The 24,317-nt window shown below is 34.6% G+C and overlaps 1 protein-coding gene across 10 annotated transcripts in view; it reads right to left on the bottom strand.

The window, feature by feature from the left end:
- Positions 1-24,317, bottom strand: part of LOC147843605 (uncharacterized) — a 36,196-nt gene that overhangs the window by 2,478 nt on the left and 9,401 nt on the right. For 2 of the 10 annotated variants that reach the window (XM_087257827.1, XM_087257826.1), the window contains exons 2-4: positions 10,106-10,222; positions 2,969-3,056; positions 601-690 (exon numbers count right to left, since the gene is read on the bottom strand). In XM_087257827.1, the coding sequence (XP_087113953.1) occupies positions 601-690; positions 2,969-3,056; positions 10,106-10,222 (295 nt within the window). Of the gene's footprint in view, positions 1-363; positions 691-2,968; positions 3,057-10,105; positions 10,223-22,276; positions 23,799-23,908; positions 24,220-24,317 lie in introns of those variants that run through there. The other 8 variants (XR_015494024.1, XM_087257828.1, XR_015494025.1 and 5 more) reach the window with 7 other exon arrangements.

The following is a 24,317-nucleotide window of genomic DNA, read 5'->3' as shown; positions in this document are numbered from 1 at the left end:
TGAAATTATAATAAGTTATTACAATCAGCAGGAAAAGTTTTCCATGGAATGCCCATATTGCTAATAGATTTCTGCATATATGTTAATGTTATTGTTTCTACAATAATTTCTATTGCTATCATATTGTTATATCATTGTTATTAATAACTAAGCGTGTATAAATAGCATAACATGTCAGAAAACCCCCACACAAAATTCCATATTGTCAGGGGTGGCTTTATGTCCATTACATCTTTTTTGCATGGTGTCTACATAGAGTTGAAGTCAGAATTATTAGCCCTCCTGAATTATTTGCCCCCTTTATATTTATTTCCTCGATTTCTGTATAACAGAAAGAAGATTTTTTTTTCAACACATTTCTCAAACAGAATAGTTTTAATAACTCATTTCTAATCACTAATTTCCTTTTTCTTTTGACATGATGACAGTACATGATATTTTCTTGGATATTTACTGGATCAAGATACTAGTATTTAGCCTAAAGAACAATTAAGGGAGATAATAACCCTAATAATAAAATCTGTTGGCTTCATTGAATATATTTCCCTTCAGCATGCACTGAGAATCAGCACATCGATGTCCGAGGCCATGGTGCTCCACCGGAAAAAGGTGGTTTGCCATCTTCAGGTAGGAGGAAATAGGAGCTGGAGGAAGTGTCTGGGGAGGGGGAAGTCTGGCGTTCTCCAAGCCCTGGAAAAGCGGATGAAAATGAATTAATGAATGAATGAAGTGGGCTAATAATATTGACCTTAAAATGTTTTTTAAAAAATTAAAAACTGCTTTTATTCTAGCCGAAATAAAACAAAAAAGACTTTCTCCAGAAGAAAAAAATAATATAGGAAATACTGTGAAAAACTCCTTGCTCTCTGAAACATCATAATCTCTTTTAAAAAGTTAATCCATGATGGTTTGATCTGATAGTCTGCTGTTCTCTCTCTCTCTCTCTCTCTCTCTCACACTTACTCGCTCTCTGTGTCCCGCTTTGCTAATTATGAAATTTGTTTAATTCAATCATCTGGACTGTCACTTAACACAGCGACAGTGCAAAAAAGTGGATGCCAGCCTGTAGACATGACTATTAACTAGAGGACAAAATGTGAAGGATGTTAGTTCGGAGGAAGGATGTTTGGGCTTATATTTGAATTTGTAGTAAGTTTGAATGAACATTTGAAGTTTGAAGGAATGTGGGCCTAAATGTGGGTTTAGAGCAGTTACTAAGCAGATGGAAAGGTGCTCTTGATGTTTGTTAGAGCATTGCTAAGTGGTTGCTAAGGTGTTCTGAGCAGCTGCTAGAGAGATAATTCCTTTCTCAAGTCTATGAAATATAGCATGAAAACTCTCATTACACAACAACTGCATCGTGTACTGCAAATACAACAGCAAATTAGGCTGAAATAATGGTCTATTATGAAACAACATATTGACTAAGAAATATATTAAATACTATCAAAATTAGAGAAATATCTACAATTTCCCAAATTTTAAGACTATCCCTTAGTTCTGTGTAAAGTTATTGGAGCAGTTTTTAAGCATATTTCAAGATATATATATATATATATATATATATATATATATATTTATATATATATTCTGAAGTAATAAATAATATACAGTACAGTAATATTAAGTTTAAAATAACACTAAGAGAACACTTTCAAATTGTTTGTATTGATATGTTACTTGTTAAATTTACTAATTTTCACTGACTTTGTGAGACGGTGAGCCACTGAAATGCTCACACAGCAAGTTGTCCAGATAAAGACCAAATAGACGACTTTTTCAGTCATAGCAAGAGAAGTAGGTCATTCCAAATCTGTGATTTTTAAAATAACAGACCTCTCTCCTTTGCTGCCGAATATATTGTGTGGACAGAAAACTTGCTTGCTTAAGTCAGGAGTGTCCAAACCTGGTCCTGGAGGGCCGGTGTACTGGAGAATTTAGCTCCAACTATAATCAAACACACCTGAACCAGCTAATCAAGCTCTTAAGCTGCGGTCACACTGGGCTTTTCCTCCCATAGACTTCCATTCATACGCAAGCGAATGCGTCAGACCGGAAATGCAGGGTCATGCATCAAGTTTCGCAGGTTGCTGCGGTGCAAAGTTCAAGCTTGGTGAACTCTGACCTGCGAAATCGCATCACTTGACTGCGTGAGACCAATCGAGGATCAAAACATGACCTCTCTGGACAGAAATTTAAAACATGAAGCAATAGCTCATTTATAAAAGCTTATCGTTTAATACGCTTGTTTAATCCCGCCCCTCTTCGCAGCGCCTCACGACAGAATATCGCATGCTCAAACTCTAATGTGACCGCAGCTTTACCAGATATACCAGAAACTTCCTGGCAGGTGCGTTGAAGCAAATTGGAGCTAAACTCAGCAGCCCTCCAGGACCGAGTTTGGACACCCTTGGCTTAAGGGATAAAAGTGTGGTTATCTTATTTGGCTCTGAGGAAAAAAACATTGTGTTTATGATCAAACTTTCCAATTTACATAAATGTAAAAGCTTATCAAAAGCTTCTTCACCAATGTGCGGTCTTTCTCTGTACTCATCATTCAATCAGTCAACAATTTACATGCAAGACAATGAGCCTGCCACACAGAAAATATGTGAAGCAGTTCACTGAAGTTAAAAACAGTGAAATAATAAAATGGCCAGACCAGAGTCCTGACATAAGCCTGAATGAAAATCTCAAACAAGTTCTGGCCAAGTGTCTGTGAGAGACTAGTGATGTTTGTATGAGAGCCTAGAGATGTCCTTAAGAGACTAGCCATGTGCTATTAGTGAACAGTGACGTCCTGTGAACTGCAACATAAGCTCATTTTAAAAAAGTAGCCCTATATACATTGCTGGAGATCACAAATTATGTACCCTGAAGTACGTATGGCTGCGTTTTGTCTTTAAAACGAGCACTTAGGGGTGGTATGACACTGTTCCTTTTCGCGTTTACCAGCATGACCGCTTACCTCCGTATGGACAGCTTTTACCAGTTTATCCGGTAGCTCGCTATGTATGACGGCGGACTTGAGATGCACCACAACGATGGGTTCGAGTCTGTTAAAGAACAGTTCCAGAAAACAGATAAGACAAAAACAGAAGCCAAAAGATAAAATAATAAAGTAAATAACAAGGTAAGTATGTGGTAAAAACTGAAAACATGGTAAAAATCAGGCGAGGGCTGTTCTTTTTCTGGATTGCTGGATTGGTGGGCAGGTCAATCGGTGCTTTTGAAAACACTATTGGTTGGGTTTAGGGTAGGAGGAGGGTGGGTCAGTCAATCAGTGATTCAGTCAGTCGACAGCAGCCTCTGGTGGATTTACGTGAGAACAGCAGGCGCAAATGGCACTCACGAAAGAAATTTGAGATCTGAATAAGCACACAGTGGACTCTAATGGGTTCGCGGAAACAAAAACTTACCTTCCTGAATGATTTGGCACTTTCCAGAAATGTATATAGCAGTACGTTTTCAGAATGAGCCTGGGATGTAGAATTGTGATGTCCTGTGAGAGAATAGTGATGCCCAGTGACAGACTAGGGATTGCCTGAAAAGCGATGTCTGTGAAAGACGAGTGATGTGCTGTGGTTGCAGATGTGCTGAAGGGTCTCTACACCTTCTAACAACTTTTATATAATGACTGCTGTAACCTTTAAATTTCTTCTTTCTTCATACTCATTGCTGTTCTCTGGTTCTCTACTAGTCACTTTATTTCTGGATTGCTTGGCTCTTTTATTTACAGATGATGTTGAGTGACATATTCTTGCTATTTTCCCCCCACAGAATCACTTTATTATGTACAAAGCAAATAATCCAAATCTACAATCAAATGTAAAAAACTTCCTAAATATGAACAGTTGCAAAATGTGATTTTTGATTTTGTATTTGGAACCTGAAATTGTGATAATACCAATGATTTTGTAAAATCTATCTGCTTATTTTGTTAAAATATTTACAAAAAGGGTCTCACAGAACTCTGACATTGTTGACCTTATTTTTTTAATAAATGCTATTTGCATTATGAGTTCTTTAGAGATGATTGGTTACCTTGACAACAAATGTCTAGCCTCATTTTGTACGAGCATCATGACGGAGTGCAGAGAAGAGAGAACGTGTCAAATAACAAGCTGAGGCTTGCTGGAAACAAACCATCTCTAGCGCAGTTTTATGAATAGCATTTGCAATGAAGTAGGAGAGAATTAGAGCCTGACAGAAAGTCCTTCCTCTAGTGGACTTGCTGAATAATACATGATTGTTGAGAATTGAGTAATAAATGTTTTGGAAAAGAATAAACTGATATTGTGGTATCACTATGAATGTGTGCTTTAAGTGTGTTCACTTGAAATGTCTTGGCTGATGAAGTGATCAATGTCAGGGAGTTATACAAGTGAACAAGTGCTGGTTGATATTTTGCTAGTTACATTTTGGTCTTTTCTTTATATTCAGCATAAAACATTTCATACTTGGGGTCAAGTCATACTAACTTTTACATCATAATACCTTCAAGCAGCACATGTATTACTTGCATGTATACATGCCTAAAAGTCCTTGTGATTTATGTTTTATTGAAGATGGCCTGGATAAATTATTAGTAAATTTTCGTTTTGGGGTGAATTAACCCCTTTAATGGCTAGTTTCTGCTAGCTGTTTCTTCTGGCGAGATCTAAAAACACTAAATAGTCAAAGCTTTCTTGAACATATAAAGAATGTGCATCTTTTATAAACACTGAAACCTGGGATGGGCAAAAATATATTGAAATGTATTTCAAAATAAAATACCAAATACCTCAATTTTGAGTGTATCAAATATAAACTATAAAATGCTACAAAATAATTTAGTATAGATTTTGTACAAATTTTATACTGAAAGTACCGTCTTGAAGATGATCTCTTTAATTACTGTAAAAACCATTTAGTTCAGATTGGAATGAGTTAGAATAAAGTACTATATCTCTATATGTGATAATTGATAGCATCTCTAATTATTAATTATTATACCATAATTAACATAAAAAAGTTGTATGTTTCAAAATTTGTGTAGTTGAAATCTTAATCTTCAATACTCAATGTAAAATCACGATTTCTGAAAAATACTAAAGTCTCCAGTTTTAGTAATTTCCATAAATATCATACTCTTTAATACAAAATATAAAAAATTATATTTTAAAAAATTGCTATCTATTTTTGCTGCCTTAAACCTGAGTTGGGAGTTTTTGACCAGTCTGTAGACAGGGGTGTAAATAAACATTTTTTTCTCATACTGATTAACAATGTCAAAGTTTGTAATTAACTATAAAGAGCACTTGCAGATCAGCTACTGCCATTTGAAAAGCCAATAGAGTTTTGCATCGCCACAGTGTTACTTTGTTGTTTGTCTTATTTTCCTCTCTTATTGCTCCCGAATCTACCCCTGCTATTTGTCTGTTACTTTCTTTATTGTACATGTGAGGCATAATTTCCATCCATACTCCAAGCATTGATTAACTCCTTCAATGTTAATCAATTTCGTAATCTGATCTTAAGCCTTGGCAAATAACTAAGAAAGCACCAATCAAAGGCCACATTTTTATGATGTCATCAGACTTCTTTTAAAATATTTGACAGTATTTTAAAAATGCAAAAATCCAAGACACTAAAGTATTTTGATACAAAATATTGAGCCATTTTCATCAAACCTCACAAATACAAATTACAAAATTATATTTTGTATTTAAAATAGGTTGTCGCGATACCATTAATTAATTTTACGATACTATACCAGCTGAAGTTTCACGATACCAAGCAGTGTGAAACTGTAATTCATAACTCAAACTGTAAAGAAAATGGTCAGTAATACTATATTTTATGTTATAATACTTGAATTTAACTCATATTTCCCGTAAGGCCAAAAAGTACTGTATTATTTGCTCCTTACTTCACCCAAATGTATTACTTATTTTTGTTTATTTTGTAGATAACTGAACAACAAATAATAGATTAAAATAAAGATATAAATTATACCAAATGAAGTTTGTTACACAAGAGCATGTAGCCTGATCTCACAAGAAAACGTAAGTATTTTACGTTTTGCCAGTTTAGTGGCTAATTCGTACGAGTTCAGTTGTATGAAATGGTACGATTTTAAAAAGGAGGCGTGGCACCTGACCCCACCCCTAACCCCAACCGTCATTGGGGGATAAGCAAATCGTACTAAATTGTACGAATTAGATCGTACGAATTCATACGAATTACTAAATGAAAAAGTTACGAATTGCCGTGAGATTGTGTTGGTTCTTCAACAAAATGAGGCCATAAAGTGCTCAAAAATTGTTTCAATGTTTCCTGTTACTATTTTGGGTTTTTCATGGCTTTTTTTTTCAGTCTTATCAGGTAACAATACTAAGTAATTCAAAATTACACTTTGTGAGTTGTTCTTTTAAAGCAGTTGTAGCCATTGAATCCTATTAATAGGAGCAGAAATGAACCAATTCAGAAGTGCATTCGAACTGAAACGTTAGAAAACATGCAATACGGTACCATAAAACCATAAAATATTTGCAACCGTACAGGGCTCCACAGACTATTCAAATAAAATGGTCTATTGTTGCACATAGGTGTGAGTATTTTAGTGACTTTTGCACATGAAACATTATCTATTGTAGATAAACCATTAATGATGATACGTTTACAAACTACAGTGGCACTGCTTGTATTTTGGAGCCATAGTATTGCAACACTACCATAGTACCGGTAAACCGTGTGTAACAAAGGCCAGCTAGTAAGTGCTGTGCAGGTAAACCTTACTCTGACCTCTAAACGTGCTCTAGCGACAAATGCTAGAGGCCATGGTCTTTAGCCTCCTTGTTAGAGCAACCAACTACAATGCGGAAGGTTGCCGGTTCGATTCCAGCTCAGAGCGGGTTGGGTGGTGTAGGACTGGTGGGGTTACTTGTGTAACCCTAATTTAAAATACAAATTTGAAATACATTTATCATAAATACTGCCCATCCATGATTGAAACATGTACAATATAACATTTTATACTTTTTAATACTAACATTTACTTTACTCACCCTCACGTTGTTCAAAACAATGAGTGTTTCTGTTTGTTGGACACACACACACACATTTTGAAGAATGTTAGTAACTGATATTCATTGGCATTCACAGTATAAAAATGTACAATAAAAGTCAATGATTACCATTTATTAACATTCTTCAAAATATCTTATTTTATGTTCAACAGTAGAGAGTAAATCAAATAAGTTTAAACTAATTCTGGAAGAAAGATTGTTCATTTTCGGGTCCTCTATCCCTTTAATAGTAATAATAGCAGATTCCAGTTTTCCCTCCAATAAATGACTGAATTTTACTCTGAACCTGATGAATCACCTGAAAGTGAACTGACAACTGATTTTAGCTCAAGTGTGCACATGGCAGAGTCAAACAAGTAGTTATTTAGCCGACAAATAATCGAAAGTGACCTTTATTTCAGACAAAGTCCTTCCTCGAGGGCACAGTGGTGTCACCAGACCCTGCAAGCTGTCTAAATCCTCCATAGCAATCATATGCTTTATCTGTGGCTTAAAGCAGTGTAGTATGTAGCATGTGCACATACGTGTGTTTGTGTGGGTGTGTGTGCTACAGATTCGGCATCATGAGCTCAATCCCCTCAGAGCTTCGCCACTGTAGATGACAAACTCACAGGTTGTCATGGTTACCACAACACAGATGCCCCAGTTACGTCCAGTGCCATGAAGAGTGGCACATTCTCCATCACAGCACAAACACGCATCTTTCACTAACTCAGTGCTAATGTTGCATAAATGCCTTGATGCACATCAGACTCTTAAGAAGTGTGAAGTATCTGCTTCTAGAATGTGTAAACAGCTTCTGATGGTCTGGATAAATGCTAATAATTCAAATGTTTATAGACCGAATGTCAACAGTAACATTGCAAAATGTTTAGATTTGTTTCTGACTTTAAGGGTGATGTGAATTGGTCATGTGCTCTCAGAAATGAAGATACAAAACTTGCCACTTGGAAAGTACCTTTTGGATATTTTTTTTTCTTTGTACATTACAGGGTCATGTGTACCTTAAAGGTCCCATGAAATTAATATAAACAAAATTTTAGATGTTAGGTTTAAAACCAATACAAACATGTAAAGCTTGCAGTTTGTCACTTCCGTCTAAATCAGAGATGCCCAGTATCAGAACCAGTATGCAAATCAAAGCAAAGGCAGGTTCAGCATGACTAGTGTATTCTGCGATGAACTCCATTGTTTTACAAATGCATTTTTTTCAATGGTTTTATTGTAAATTTGTTAAAATAATATACATTTTCAAAAAATTATAATGCATTAGTAAATGCGGCTGAAATAATTTTTACTATTAATTTATAACTATTATGAAATAATTGAGGAAATTACCTATACATCTTCCTACAGTTTGCTGAATTTACTTTTGGCTCACAGCTCTCGTTTAAGCTTGGATTTTGGCCCTTCATAATAAAAAGAATAATAAAATCAACGCCTGACAAATCAAATGCTCTCTAGAATCTGATGTATGATGAATAACTCTAATAGATCTAACCTCAAAATTCAAGATCCTTATAAAATTTCAGTTTTAACACTTTTTTGCGGTAGAAATTTTGTCAAGTAGTAATTAAACAATTTAAGTCACAAAGAAAATTCTGCAACTTTGGTAATGAAGAAAATTTACATTTGTGAATGTAATATTTACCCAATAAATAAAACAATGCCTATAAAATCTGTTATGTTTGTCATGAAAAAAAGTAACAAATTATTTCACATATGGAAAAATCAATGTTAAACTTACATTTTGATATAAAAAAGACAGATAAATCAGTCCAAAACACTTTTACATGTGGCCTTTTGACAAAAACATGATCAATCGATTCGATACTTGAGTTACAGAAGACACAACTTGAATCAGGATTACCAAATTAAGATACAATCTCATTTGTGTGGTCGATATTGTGTAACACTATTAAATGTAATTCTTAACTTTGTTGGGAACACAAAATTTGTAAAAAGAATTCCAAAGAAAATTTTCCCCTTGGAGTGATTCTTTCCTTTGACTGAAACACATGTTTCTAGTTTTACTACATTTTAGGCCTCAATGCCTTTCAGAGTAGAGATGTGCAGATCAGCTGAAATGACACCCGAATCTGCGGCTTTGTACTAACCACCCGCCCGCACATATAGTTTTATCTAATATGTATCCGCACCCGATCGTCACTTTAATGATTTGATTCTTTGTTTTAGGCATGATGATAGGTCAGTGGATATTAACAGCAGATTCAGTAGTCTAATCTGCACATCTCTGATAGTAAAATAATACGTTAATCGTAAACGTTTTTAAATAAACATATATTTATAAAAACAAAAGTTTGTCTTTTAGATAACAGTTTTTAATTTTTAATTAGATACAGAAAGTAAAAATAAGACATTTTTGCTTTTACAGATACAGGAACAAGATAACAAAAAGGGTGCCACTTCAGCCTAAACGGCAGCTATGTTATGTTTACTTGGCCTTTTTCTTTGAACTATGCAAAAACATCTCTAAATGTCCGTTTGATCGCACCGCGTGTAGGAATGAACAAAATTCTCCTCGCAAGGCGCCGTAGTCGTGGAAATAAGCAATCTTGTTTCTCCCAGAACGATAGCAGATTTTCCTCTGAGGACTCCTCTAACCAAAACTTTAAACAGTAGGCTACTCTTGCACATCTTCTATTATTATTGGGCGTCTCATCCCATTCTACAAAGCCCTCTGTCTGCTTTTTCGTTGGTCCACTGCCATGTCCCGCTACATCTACCCACAACCGACCCGCAATTAATCATAATGTATTTTTTTATTACCTGACCCATCCGATGACCCACGGATATAACCACCATCCACGCATCACTATTTCAGTGTTTATCTTCAGAGGAAGTGACTTAACAAAGAGGAAGTCGCTTCTTTTTTACTTTTTTGTGTCTTTTTATACTGAATGTAACAGAGTTGACTGAAGAGATATTTTTTACTAAAACAAAAAATAGTAATGAAATTAGAGTAAATTATTTCATGATAGTTGAAGCTAAATGGCTCAATCGTTAGCACTCACAGCAAGAAGGTCGCTGGTTTGAGTCCCGGCTGGGTCAATTGGCATTTCTGTGTGGAGTTTGCATGTTCTCCCCGTGTTTGCGTGGGTTTCCTACGGGTGCTCCAGTTTCCCCACAGTCTAAAAAAAAACATGCACTACAGGTGAATTGGATGAACCAAATTGGCTAATAAATTAGTGTATGAGTGTGTGTGTGTGTGAATGAATGTGTATGTTTCCCAGTACTGGGTTGCAGCTGGAAGGACATCCGCTGTGTAAAACATATACCAAAATAGTTGACTATTCATTTCGCTGCGGCGACCCCTGATGAATAAAGGGAATAAGCCAAAAAAAGAATGAATGAATGAAGCTAATGGTATGTGTGAGCCAGTGACAGTCAAAAATAGGTGCAGTGGGAGTGTTTAAGTTAATTTTTGCAAGACAAAATGTCCTTTAAAACACATGCACACGGTATTTTTAAATAAAAATTGATTAATCTAGTTTCATTAAAGTTTATATAAAAAAAGGGTTTATCTTAAAAATGGTAAATGTAAACACAATTCTAGAATCACCCAAATGCAGCATCACATTGGTCAGACATAAAACTTTACTGATGTATTTTCAGCATAGGTTTTGACTATGGAGAGCCAATCAGAAAGCCTTGCTGAATCGCTGTGTCAGGGGAAGAAATGAATAGAGGCTTATTTCATGAGAGAAAGCAACATATGAAGGACACTGAGAACAGGTCTGTGCACTGAATTCAGGGTTTCAAGTGCTTCTGTCCTGTCTGTGAAATGCAGTGGGTCTCTCTGCAGACTGTAAATCTTTAATAATGTTGTTTCCTCCAGCGCCATACCTCTCACATCAGACCTTCAAATCTCATCAAAAGACCACCCGAAGAGCTTCATTTCTTACCAGCTAAATGCTAACGTGACATATTCCGCTTTAAATGTGTTTGGGCTCATCTAGAAGACGGTTACCTTACGATTTGTCAGTTCCAGTTAGCGTTGAGCGTTAGCTGGCATTTTGATTCCCAGCGGTGACGGTTCACTGCTTCTCCTCGGCACAAACTCACATCAGAGCGAATATATGTTTTTCTGCACAAATTTGAAATCAATTGATACAGCGACGTGATTTTCTAAAGAATTCTGTTGGCTATCCAACATGTTCAGCGTCAAAGCTTGGTTGCCATGGTGATAAGCACAGAAACCAAATCAAGGTCCTTGGAAGATGAGTGTTTTGTGTGTGTGTGTGTGTACATCTCTAAAAGTGCAGATACAGAGCATAAGTAATTAACCATTAGCTCTGTCCAGATCATTCACTGGTACTGCAGGTCTTCTAAGTTAAACCATGACTCAAGCTGCAAACTTCATTTGTATAATCGATTTATAGTACAAAGTTTGAATGAAACCAATGATTGAACTTCATTTTATGGTATATGTGTACTTAACATGTAGCTACAGTGTACTTAAAGGTGCTGTAAGTAAGTTTTTGACTCTTCTAAAGCATAAAAATACCATATGTTTGCAGATATTGAAGAAACATGCCAAGTGAACTTGTTATCTAAAAAACAATGCTGACGTCAGATATTCTGATTTGAAAACATCTGTTATGTGCTGGAACGCTGTCTATGTTTTAGTTCTTTTAACCTGCCCACTGCCAGTTTAGCAAATTACATTTCAGCACCCCAGGTTGCCTTCTTGGAAAACAGCGCATTTCATTCATAAATTCAGAAAGGCTCTCAAAGCATGCGCCCGTGACTGAAATACGACCTCCAGTGGACAGTAGCAGACTCCAAAATGAGACGCAGATTCAGAGTTCCATATGAGGTTATTAATTTGCAAATAATATAAATATTAGGAATGTAAACACTAGGTTACATTAAAACCCCGTTCTCTAACAACACGCTACGTGACGAGATTTGCAGTAATAAGCAATTTGACAGTTTGGATTTGACAAAACACAACAGAAATTTAAATACAGCCATTCAGAAGCACAGAATATAGTGCACTTACTGCACTCCAACAAAATGGTAAGGTTTATGATCTAATTAATAAAAAAATACAAATATTTAACATTATTAAATGTACATGCTGAATCACTGATATGTGTTGGTTTTGAGGTTTTCTAAAGTTCAATTTGAAACAGTTTATTTTATTTTCAAGATCTGAGGTGAACTATCTGCTGCTGCTTAGTATGGCAATAAATGTCATGTAAAATGACATTCAAACTCACATTATTATAGCATTTAACACTGAATAAATTACATGAGGTTTACCTGAGACGATCACTGTCAGCTTTCTGTTGTTCAGCTGCAAGAAATAAAAGTATTATCTATGTATTAATTCGAGGTGTTGGTTAAAACAAAAACTCCTTTTATTATGGAAAATATTGCTTCTATCGTGTGCTGTTGCCTTTAACATGATTTTAATCAGCCATATGCTCGATAGTCAGACTCGATCACTCCTGTTGGTCAATCTGGCAACCTGCGCTTGCGCTTGTTTTGATCCAGGATTGCAATACCTAGTTCAACCACTGGGTTCACCCACACTCAAAAAATGTTGTATGCTGTTTGTTCAAATTATTTCTTTAAATTGAGCTGACACAACACAACAGTTTTATGTTCAATCTACTTAATTAAAATAAAAAATTAAGTTAACTTTATTTCTTCATGTTGTCCCAACACAACTCAATTGTGTGGAAACCAGGACTTTTAACAGCACAAAAAAATGAATAAAAAATAAATTTACTTGCTATTAACTTAACTTTGAGTGGCTCCAAAACTTGTTTCTTTTTTCTGTTGAACACAGAAAAAGTGATCATATTGTAATAGCATTTGATTATTTTGATGAAATGAAGACAGAGACAAAGTTTGGAGCCACTCGGAGGCGAGTTAATAATGAGTGAATTTATGAAGAAATTTAACTTACAAGTTTTTACAAATTTAAGTGGATTGAACATAAAACATTTAAGTTGTCCCCCAAAAACTCAAGAATTGTGTTAATTCAGCTCATTTTAAATAAGTAATTTGAACAAACAGCAAACAAACCCTTTATGAGTGTGGGAGAACTATTCCTTTAAGTACACTGTAGTACACGTAAACCATAAAATGAAGTTCAATCATTGTTTTCATTCGTATTTTGTACTGTAAATTGATATACAATGTAATAAATAATAAACAATATAATATCATAAAGGGTGACACAGTGATAGTGGGATTGGTCCCCCCTGATTCAACCTAGGAGTGAAGAGAGGTTATAGGATTGTTATTGGGAAGCAAGGAAATAGAGGAAGGGTGAGTGGGTTCGAGACAACAAGAAGAACAGTGCTAGAGGGCTGATATCCTCCGGGTGCTCCAGTTTCCCCCAAAGTCCAAAGACGTGCTGTATGCGAATCGGGTAAGCTAAATTGTCCGTACTGTATGTGTGTATGTCCGGGTCCTCCAGGTAGGGGGTTGAGCGTTGGGCTAACATCCCACCTTATAAAAACTAGATGTTACAAACACCAATGTGGTGCAGCTACTGTAAATATCAACTTCGATATAAATAGCCCTGGGAGTAAGTAAGTGATGAAATAATCCAAATTGTATAGAAATAGAGGTTCTGCACATGCAGAGTCCTGTATTAGTACATCTCTTCACAATGCATTCAAAACTGCAAGACTCAAAGTATTTGGTACCACTACACCCCCATTATCTGAATCTAATGATGAAATAAAAACATCTTAAATCCTTTACTCAGCGAAAGTGTTGATAATGTAAACACTGGAATCAAGGCGAGTGAATAACAAAGACAGTGTTTTAACCTAACTTTAAAGGGACAGTTCACTCCAAAAACATTTTTAGAAGGAAAACATGGCCCTCAGATCATTCCCATGCATGGTTCACATTAGTGAAACCATTAAGACTGCTTGCTGGGGCTGTGGACCAAATGTTTCATGTTTCATTTACTAAAATTGTGTAAAATGTATAAATGAATCAGTTTAATAGGGCAAAAGTTAAATACAAAATATGCAAATTAAATAATAATACAATATGGCAACACACTACAATGAGGATGCATTAGTTATAGTTAGTGCATGTACGTATTAACATGAACAAACTATGAACAATACATTTATTTACAGTATTTGTTCATCTTTGCTAATGTTGGTTTGTTATGTTAGTTGTACAAGTATGGTTCAGTATTAGTTTGTGTTAGTAAATGCATTAAATACTGAAACTTTATTGTAAAGTGTGACAAAATGATTAATTCTTAAAACTTTCCATTCATTCATTAATTTTCCTTAGGCTTAGTCTATTTAATCATCAGGAGTCGCCACAGTTGAATGGACCGCCAACTTATCCAGCATATGTTTTACCCTTCCAGCTGCAAGCCAGTATTGGGAAACATCCATACACACTCATTTACGCACATACACTACGGCCAATTTAGTTTATCCAATTAACCTATAGTGCATGTCTTTGATCTGTGCATGGGGGAAACCGGAGCAACCGAAGGAAACCCACACGAACATGAGGAGAACATGCAAACTTCACAAAGAAATAAAAACTGACCAAGACAGGACTCAAACCAGTCACCTTCTTGCTGTATGACGACCACTGAGCCACCGTGTCGACCCTATTATTAACTAATAATAATATTTTAAAGAAAATCTTCCTGAAAAATATGGGCTTGCAAACTTTGCGTGGTAATTCTGTCAAACAGATTTCTCAGCATCTGTTTATGTGCTTAGCCAGCTATCTATTATTTAGTACACGGAGCAATAAATACAAAGTGATTCATTTCAAACATGTTGGGTCTTGCTGTGTGTTATTTGTTGAGCTGTTTGTCTCATTTTGTTTTCATGCAGATTATGACATTAGAAATAAAAAAAAAACTGCCAGACTGATGAAAACATTACAGCATAAAATGAAGAAAAACCTGTTCTATTAAAAAAAAAAAAAAACATTTGGTGGAACTAATCAAAGTCTTAAAGGGATAGTCATCCGAAAATGAGTATTTTGTTATCATTTACTCACCCTTTACTTGTCATGAGCTTCTTTCTTTTGTTAAACACAAAATAAGACATTTTGAAGAAAGCTGAAAAAACCAGCAGCTTGTGAAATGTGCCTCGTTATTATGTAATAGTGTGGTTAAACTCCATGTTCAAGATCAAGACCTGCTTCTACATTTTTGCCGGTTTAGCTCAGCCCAATAGATCGCACTGCAGTAAATAACAAGAGGCAAAAACAGGTCTAAATAGCAACTAATAGATTAAGATACTCAGAAGACAGCAAGATGTAAAAACATCTGCAAAAGAAATAAGAATGAACTTTATTAAGAATTATTTTGTTCAAGTTTCAGTCCACATCAGTAAGAAATTGGTCCTCTGTTTATTTTACCTCATGTTACCATTGATTTCTTGTTTTTTCTAGTTTGGAAGTATATTCGCTTGTTAAGTCGTGATGTAAAAATACTGTTTCCTGGTCCAAGCCGCTACTCATTTGACATGAGAAAATATTAATTTATGACCAATTTTTATTCATATTACTCTATAAAGTAAATTTCATAAATATATAAAATCTTGGTGTATACAACAGTCAGACATTAATATTTTAACAATTTATAAAAAATGAATCACTTTCTTGTCATCTGATATTAGGCATGAACATATACAGATGAAGTCAGAATTATTAACCCCCCTTTGATTTTTTTTTCTTTTTAAAATATTTTCTAATTAATGATTAACAGAGCAAGGAAATTTTCACAGTATGTCTGATAATATTTTTTCTTCTGAAGAAAGTCTTATTATTAATTTTTTACTAGGATAGAAGCAGTTTTTAATTTTTTAAAACCCATTTTAAGGTCAATAATATTAGCCCCTTTCAGCTGTTTTTTTCCGATGGTCTACAGAACAAACCATCGATATACAATAACTTGCCTAATTACCCTAACCTGCCTAGTTACCCTAATTAACCTAGTTAAGCCTTTAAATGTCACTTTAAGCTGTATAGAAGTGTCTTGACAAATATCTAGTAAAATATTGTTTACTGTCATCATGGCAAAGAAAAAATAAATCAGTTATTAGAAATGAGCTACTAAAACTATTATGTTTAGAAATGTGTTGAAAAAAAAATCTCTGGGATAAACAAATTGGGGAAAAATAAATTGGGGATAATAATTCAGGTGGGTTAACAATTATGACTACAACTGTATATTGCGATCGTGATTTTCAAAAGTATTACAGTGCTTTGTAAACCTTTATTATTACCATTTGATGAGCCTTCCCATACAGTTGCATGTAGCGCTTGGACCCGAAAGCCACTTTATGTGACGTCACACTTAACATGCGAATGGTTACAGGATTCCAGCTTTCTTCACAATATCATCTACAGTATATCATTCAACAGAGGAAAGAAACTCATAAATGTTTAAAACAAGTAAAGGCTGAGTAAAAATGACAATTTCAACTTTTGGGTGAACTATCCATTTTACTCTAAGGCTTTTTAAAGCACGGTTTTCTTACATTTTAAAGTCAAGCATATACACTGTTATTTAAACCGATGATATGCTTTCATTGAAATATTTTAGAGGCAGGTTGACCTTTTATGAGATGAAATCTAAAAACATTTTTGCATAATTGCAATTTTTGGTTTACATTTAACCTTCGCCTTCAACCCTCGAGAAGATCATCGCCAACTTTTTTTTCTCATTCTCTGTCACACACACACACACACACACACACACACACACGCACACACACACACACACACACACACACACACACACACACACACACACACACACACACACACACACACACACACACACACACACAAAACAATGACTGGATTCACAAAAAATAGCACAGTTCACATACTCTTCTCATCCAAAACGCATCCTTGAAGCCACCATTTTGTCTTTAAACTAACAAAATAATAGATGCCTGTATAATAATACACAAATCTCACCACAAGATCCTGTATATACACAAAGAAATCCAAACGTATTGACAAGCACAATGAAGTGCTGCAGAATGAGCTCAGCACAATCAAGCTGATTCTCTGGCAAATAAACAACCATAATAATAATAATAAACAGGTAATGTATGAATGCTTGAGAGCCCACTCTAATCAAAAGAATGAGTGCACTTCTGTGGGCTGAAGAAAACAAATACACAGACGAATCTACAATGATGCCGGATGCTTTGTGTTGTATTAGGATTTGCAGTTTAGAAGTCGAGTTGCATTAATAATGAAGATTTGCGTAGTTTTCACAGCTGGTGGTAAGAGTAAGAAGTAAAAGGTTTCTATGACTACCTCCTCCGTCAAGACGAAAGAGAAAAGCGCAGCTGTCTCCTGTGCTTATCTCAGGTGTATTGCGTAGAGCTCTGCAATGTACCAGCTCTGAGCAAAAAAATAAAATGAAAAAATAAAAAGCTTCGCAAGACAAAAATGGAGACAGTCAAAGAAAGATTGAGGCAGAAGAGAGTGAGAAAAGACTGACGGGGGTCACTGAAGTCTTAACATTTAATACTGCTGGAATAGCTGCAACAGCAGGGAGATTCCGTAGAATAAATAAAACACTTGGCCTTTACTTTTATCCTTTTCTAGCTGTCAAGAATATTTATAAATATTAACTAAAAATAACTGTCCGGATAATGCTTTTTTTTACTCCAAAATAAAAACTTGCTGTTAATTATTTCACACAGACAAAAATGTAGGCAAATTTTTTCTTCCAGTTGAACATTAAAGAAGGTTTTAAGCTGAAACTGGTGATTCAAAACAAAGCAAGTCAGTAGCTTGTGGCAATTTAAGAGTAAAAAAAATATATACAGCTTCCACAAAACTAACTTCCATGGCTCCCAGTTCAAGTCTTATTTCAGTCTGACAATAATAGGATTGTATATCACAATCTCCTCCTCAGTGTCAGTATATTGTGAGCATTTATAAGCTTTGTGCTAATAAATAAAATAAAAAATAAAGAGAAAGTTTTAAGTTGAAACTGGTACTTGGTGATCCAAAAAAAAAAGCAAGTTAGTGGCTTGTGGAACCTTGAGTGAAAAGAATTTATACAGGCACAACAAAATGAATATACATGTCTCTTATTTCAAGTCTTATTTCAGTATGATAATAATAGCATCATATATTTCATTCTTTTCCTCAGTGTCAGTATATTGTGAGCATTTATGAGCTCTGTTCTAATGAAAATAAATAAATAAATAAATAAAGAGCTCCATAAGACAAAAGTGGAGACAGTTAAAGAAAGATTCAAGCAGAAGAGAGTGAGGCAGGACTGACGGGGTCACTAAAGTCTTCACATTTACTGTAATACTGCTGGAATAGCTGCAATGTAGAGATTTCAGAAATATTCAAAAGACTTTGCTTTTACCTTTATCCTTTAAAGCTGTCAAGAGAACAGAATATTTTTAAATAATAAATAAAAATAATATTCCAGATTTGCTTAGTTTCAACCCAAAATTAAAACTTGCCGTTAATTTAATCACACATACCACATTTTAGGCATTTTTGCTTCTAGTTGAACATTAAAGAAGATTTTAAGCTGAAACTGGTATTTGGTGGTTAGAAAAAAGCCAGTCAGTGGCTTCTGGCACTTCGAGAATGAAAAGAATTTATACAGACACAACAAAATGAATATACATGGCTCTTATTTCAAGTCTTCTTTCAGTATAATAACAATAGGATCATATATTTTATTCTTCTCCTCAGTGTCAGTATATAGTGAGCATTCATGAGCTCTGTGCTAATAAAAATCAAAAATAAATCAAAAATAAAGAGCTCTGCAAGACAAAAGTGGAGACAGTTAAAGAAAGATTGAAGCAGAAGAGAGTGAGACAGGACTAACAGGGTCACTAAACATTTAATACTGCTAGAATAGCGGCAATATAGAGAAGAAAGAAGATTTCAGGGAGATTCTGTAGAATAAATAAAAGACTTCACCTATACCTTTTTCCTTTCCAAGCTTGTTGTGGGATATTTGTTCATTTAAGTGCACACAATGCAACTGTGTTCTGAAAAACAAAAAATAACACCAAAAACCGATGATGACAAGTCATGCCATTTCGGTGTATGCATAAATGTAAAGAATGCATCAATGATATATTGGACATTGTAGGAATGCTGGGTTCCACACAATTAATTCCTGTTGTCCCAACACAAATGTATTGAGTTAACTTAACAAATGTAAGTCGACTGAACACAAAACAATTCAATCTCAAGAATTGCATTGATTCCACTCATTTTAAACGAGCAGCAAAAATATGTGTTTTGAGTGAATGCAAGTAATATACACTGTAAAAATGCCAGGTTCCACACAAATCCTTCATGTTGTTCCAACTCACATCAATTAAGCTAATTGTTTTTAGAAACTTAAATAGATTCAACATAAAACAACACTGTAAAAAATCCAACTACTTGAAAAAAGTATATATATATATATATATATATATATATATATATATATATATATATATATATATATATATATATATATATATATATATATATATATATATATATATATATATATATATATATATATATTTATTTATTTTTTTGGTTTTGCAAAAATCAGTAAACATGTACAACTACATTTAACACAATTACTTAACCTAAAGCAAAATTCTATTGATTAAGTTAAAAAGATTAGTTTTGTGAGCAAAACTTTGCAAGTTTACCCCAAAAAGCTTGTGCCAACTTGTTACTAGCTCACATTTACCTAGTTCGCTCAACACAAAGAAACCCTTAGGGCATGTGGACTGTTAATTTGTGTTTAACTGTAATGTGTATATTTATATATGGAAGTTTACTTCCTAACAAAAACTAAATGAAAGTTCAAATGCCTAAAAAGATCAAATAATAAATAGAACTTTTAAAACAACTACCCATAATAAATCAAAATGCATTTTCAAATGAGAAATCAAATGTATTTGATATTTAATTTTCATGATCAAATTTATAAAATCCTGTAATAATTAAATGACAAAATAAATACTCAAACTATAATTCAAATGGAGAAATTCAAAACTGGAAACTCATGATGGACTGATTACTAGGACTATAAAGACACTTCATTCACACAAACTCTTTGCTGAGTCTTGTTTTTCACTGTGAAGAATTACAAAGCATTTTCCCCTGTTTGTCCTGCCATGTTTTGATCTTTGTCTTGTATACTATTATTGTAGTGTTACCTCCTGCCCTGTTTTCTAATTCAGTCGAATAAATGTTTTGTAAACATTTGTCTTCGTTTTAGTTTTTTTTCTTCAATTGAACTATGTTTGCTTATTCTGATAATGTATTATTTCTTAGTACCAATTTCCACAAGAGTTTTTTTGTTTAATCGACTTCAGACATTTAAGGTCAGTGCACGTGATGTTTTCAAAAGTTGAGTAAACAAGAATGGAAATAAAGATGATGTTTTCTGACTTATTCACTCAACTTCAGGCATTCCATTTTTGCAGACTAAAAAAAAAAAAAAGTTCAGTTGGCACTACTTAAAAAGTTTTGTTACAGAGTAGTTCACCTCTCCAGAACCCAGTCCAGAACTAAATGTTTATTGTATTACAGACAAATAATTTTAGCTCAGCAGCTGATGTTTTCAAAAGTTGAGTGAACAACTTTTTTTGTTTTGTGAAAATAAAATATCAAAACATGAATGAAATAATGTTCTGTTGCTATTCAGATTTGTTCTATATGTTCAATAAGATTATTTTTATGTATATATTGTTTCACTTAATAGCATTTAATGGGTATCTTCTGTAAACATGGTAAAAAAGATAATTGTTTATTTTTGGTCAGAAAAAAATCCACAGGACACTTTAATATGCAAAAATGTTCAAAATGCTGCAAACATTCAGCATTAATAACAATAATAATAATAATACTTGTCTACTGAGCACCAAAGCATTTCTAATGATTTATTTAAAAAAAGAAAATAATAATAATCACATGATGTTTAAAATGTAACTCAATTATATGAAAATCACAGGGGGGGGGGGGAAATGTCATAATAAAAAGTGATAATATTTCACTATGTATATTTCATTCATCAATTAAATGCTCAAATGAACCCTGAAGAAATACTCCAGTATTTGATGTGAAAAGGCTTTTGATAGTTCTCAGTGCTTTGCAGACTGTGGATCAGAGAAACGAAGAGGAATGAAGCTGTAAAATGAGCAATGAGGCATCCAAACACACAGGGAACACTGTTGCGTAATTTGTCAAACAAATTTGGTTTATCAAAGACTTTGCTGCACATTTTTCATGAGACGCATCTGCTGACCGATCATTGTTGTGTAGTTTATGTACATCAGCAACCTTTATATGCTAAGTACTTTATATATACTATATGCTAAGAACATACATATAGTGCATACATATGTGCTGATATTTATTATAGATGAAGCAGGCTGATGCATATTTCATACTCGGGAATGTTAATTGAGCTGTGCATGCAATATAAGGCAAAAAATGCAGGTTGTGCCAAACTTGTCAAACCCAAAGGTCAGCAGACATTTCTGTCAGAATGATGAGAGACTGAATTTTTAAGTGAAGTTTTAAAAGGGTCGCATCATACTGTATAGGCATACTTCATGAATATTTTCCATGAAATTAAATTCTTATGCAACTAAAAATATACAGGTGCTGCTCCTGTCTCTGTGAAATGGTGAATGATAGAAATCTCCTCAAAACATTATTAAATAAAAAGAAATATTCAGATTTTGTTTAACCCCAAAATTAAAACTCTGCATTAATTAACTCACACAGACCAAAACATAGGCGACTTTTGTCTTCCAGTAGAACATTAAAGAAGATTTTAAGCTAAAACTGGTACTTGGTGATTCAAACAAATGCAATTCTGGCACTTTGAGAATGTAAAATATATATATAGGCACTACTCAATTAATATCCATGGCTCCTATTTCAAGTCTTAGTTCAGTCTGATAACAACAGGCTCATATATTGCCTTATCTCCTCGGTGTCAGTAAAATGTGAGCATTTATAAGCTCTGTGCTGTCACAGATGTAAATTAGCTTTATAGCTAACTCTGGCACAACATGTCATGTTGTACATTGTCCCTGTATAAATAAATAAAGTAAATAAATAAAATGTACCTCCGGGGCCGGGGGCAAGGGTGACATATGAATGTGGTCTGTTTTGAAACCTTAAGTTTTTTTTTTTTTTTAAGTTTTTTTAGGTACTCTTTGCCAGCCTTACTGTCTAAAGAGGATCAGGGAGATCTTCACCTCAAATATCTTATTTTATGTTCAAAAGACGAACAGGTATCTGGTAATTGGAACAACATGAGGGTGAGTAATTAATTTTTTGTTTTCATTTTTGGGTGAACTAACATTTTAAATATGGTGTCTTTTTTTAAATCATAGTTAAAAAATGTAAAATCTATTGTACGACGTAGAAAATTCTAAATTCTAATATACGATGGAGAAAAAATGAAAGCTGCTATACTATTATCATTTTGATACCTGAAAACTCCCTTTTTTTCATTTTTAACCTAGTATTTCTATGCTTATTAAAACCATGCAATGATATCAGTCATATGATTGTTGTAAATCTTCATCCATCAAAAACCATCCATCGAATTGACACTTTTCTGTTGCTTTACCAAAAACAAACAAAATAAAAATGTTACAAATACAATACGATCTGCTTCAAACTGAGCAGCAGAATAGGGAAGAAAGGTTACTTAAGTGACTTTGAGCATTGCATGGTTGCTGGTGCCAGACGGGCTGATGTATTTCAGAAACTAATGATCTACTAGGATTTTCATGCACAACCATCTCTAGGGTTTACAGAGAATGCTCCGAAAAAGAGAAAATATCAGGGGGCAGTTCTGTGGGCACAAATGCCTTGTTGATGCCAGAGGTCAGAGGAGAATACAACAGTAACTCAAATAACCACTCGTTACAACCGAGGTATGCAGAAGAGCATCTCTGAGCCTACAATTTGCACATGCTTGCCAAAATTGGACAATAGAAAATTGGAAAAACCTTGCCTTGTCTGATGAGTCTTGATTTCTGCTGTGACATTTAGATGGTAGGGTCAGAATTTGGCATCAACAACATGAAAGCATAGATCCATCCTGCCTTGTATCAACGATTCAGGTTGGTAATGGTGGTGTAAAGGTGTGGGGGATATTTTCTTGGCACACTTTGGGCCCATTAGTATCAAATGAGTGTTGTGTCAACGCCACAGCCTACCTGAGTATTGTTGCTCACCATGTCCATCCCTTTATGACCACAGTACACTCATCTTCTGGCGGCTACTTCCAGGAGGATAGCGCACCAAGTCACAATGCGGAAATCATTTCAGACTGGTTTCTTATACATGGCAATGAGTTCGCTGTACTCAAATGGCCTCCACAGTCACCAAGCTCAATCCAATAGAGCACCTTTGGGATGTGGTGGAACGGGAGATTCGCATCATGGATGTGCAGCTGAAAAATCTGCAGAAATTGTGTGATGCTATCAGGTCAATATGGACCAAAAGCTCTAAGGAATATTTCCAGTACCTTGTTGAATCTATGCCATGAAGAATTAGGGCAGTTTTGAAGGCAAAAGTGGGTCCAACCCGTACTGGTAAGGTGTACAGTACCTAATAAAGTGGCCAGTGAGTGTATATCCATCATTTAGTCAAACATTAAAATCTCTTTCTGGTTTAACGTTCAGCAGCAATAGACTGTCAGATATCAAGCTTTACCTATAAAATGTAGAAAAAAACAACAACAAAAAAAACAACTAACATACCTATACAATCCTTTCAGAAGAAATATTTCTTTGTAAATATGCTACAGTAAAGTCATTTCTTACTTTGTCTCCTTGCGAAAGGTGAAACATTTGTGACACTTGTAACATTTCAAACGAATCTAAGTGCTGATTAAGAAAGGTTTTGACCCGAAGACCTCTTGCTTTCTTTCATAACAGAACATTCAGTGGTTTTCAATGTGATCTGCACAGATCCAATCGACTTACCCTAACAATCGCTCCAATGCTGTATGTGGCCTTGAGTCTGTGAAAAAATAAATAAAGATATGCTTTTCATGGCATGGTAACCATTTTTCAATTAATTCCCCTCCACAGACATATTCAACCCAACAGCATTCATGTGAATACCAATCCGTACCCTTGTGGCCTCAGAGAGACTTTTACATAATCCTTCTAGATGCTTTGCGACAATGTAGAGGATGGAAGAATGCGATGCGATCCTGTTTGCTGAAAC

This window comes from Danio rerio, chromosome 6, assembly GCF_052040795.2.
Source record: "Danio rerio strain M-AB ecotype USA chromosome 6, GRCz13ab, whole genome shotgun sequence".
Lineage (NCBI taxonomy): Eukaryota > Metazoa > Chordata > Actinopteri > Cypriniformes > Danionidae > Danio > Danio rerio.
This window is presented reverse-complemented; position numbering and strand designations above follow the sequence as displayed.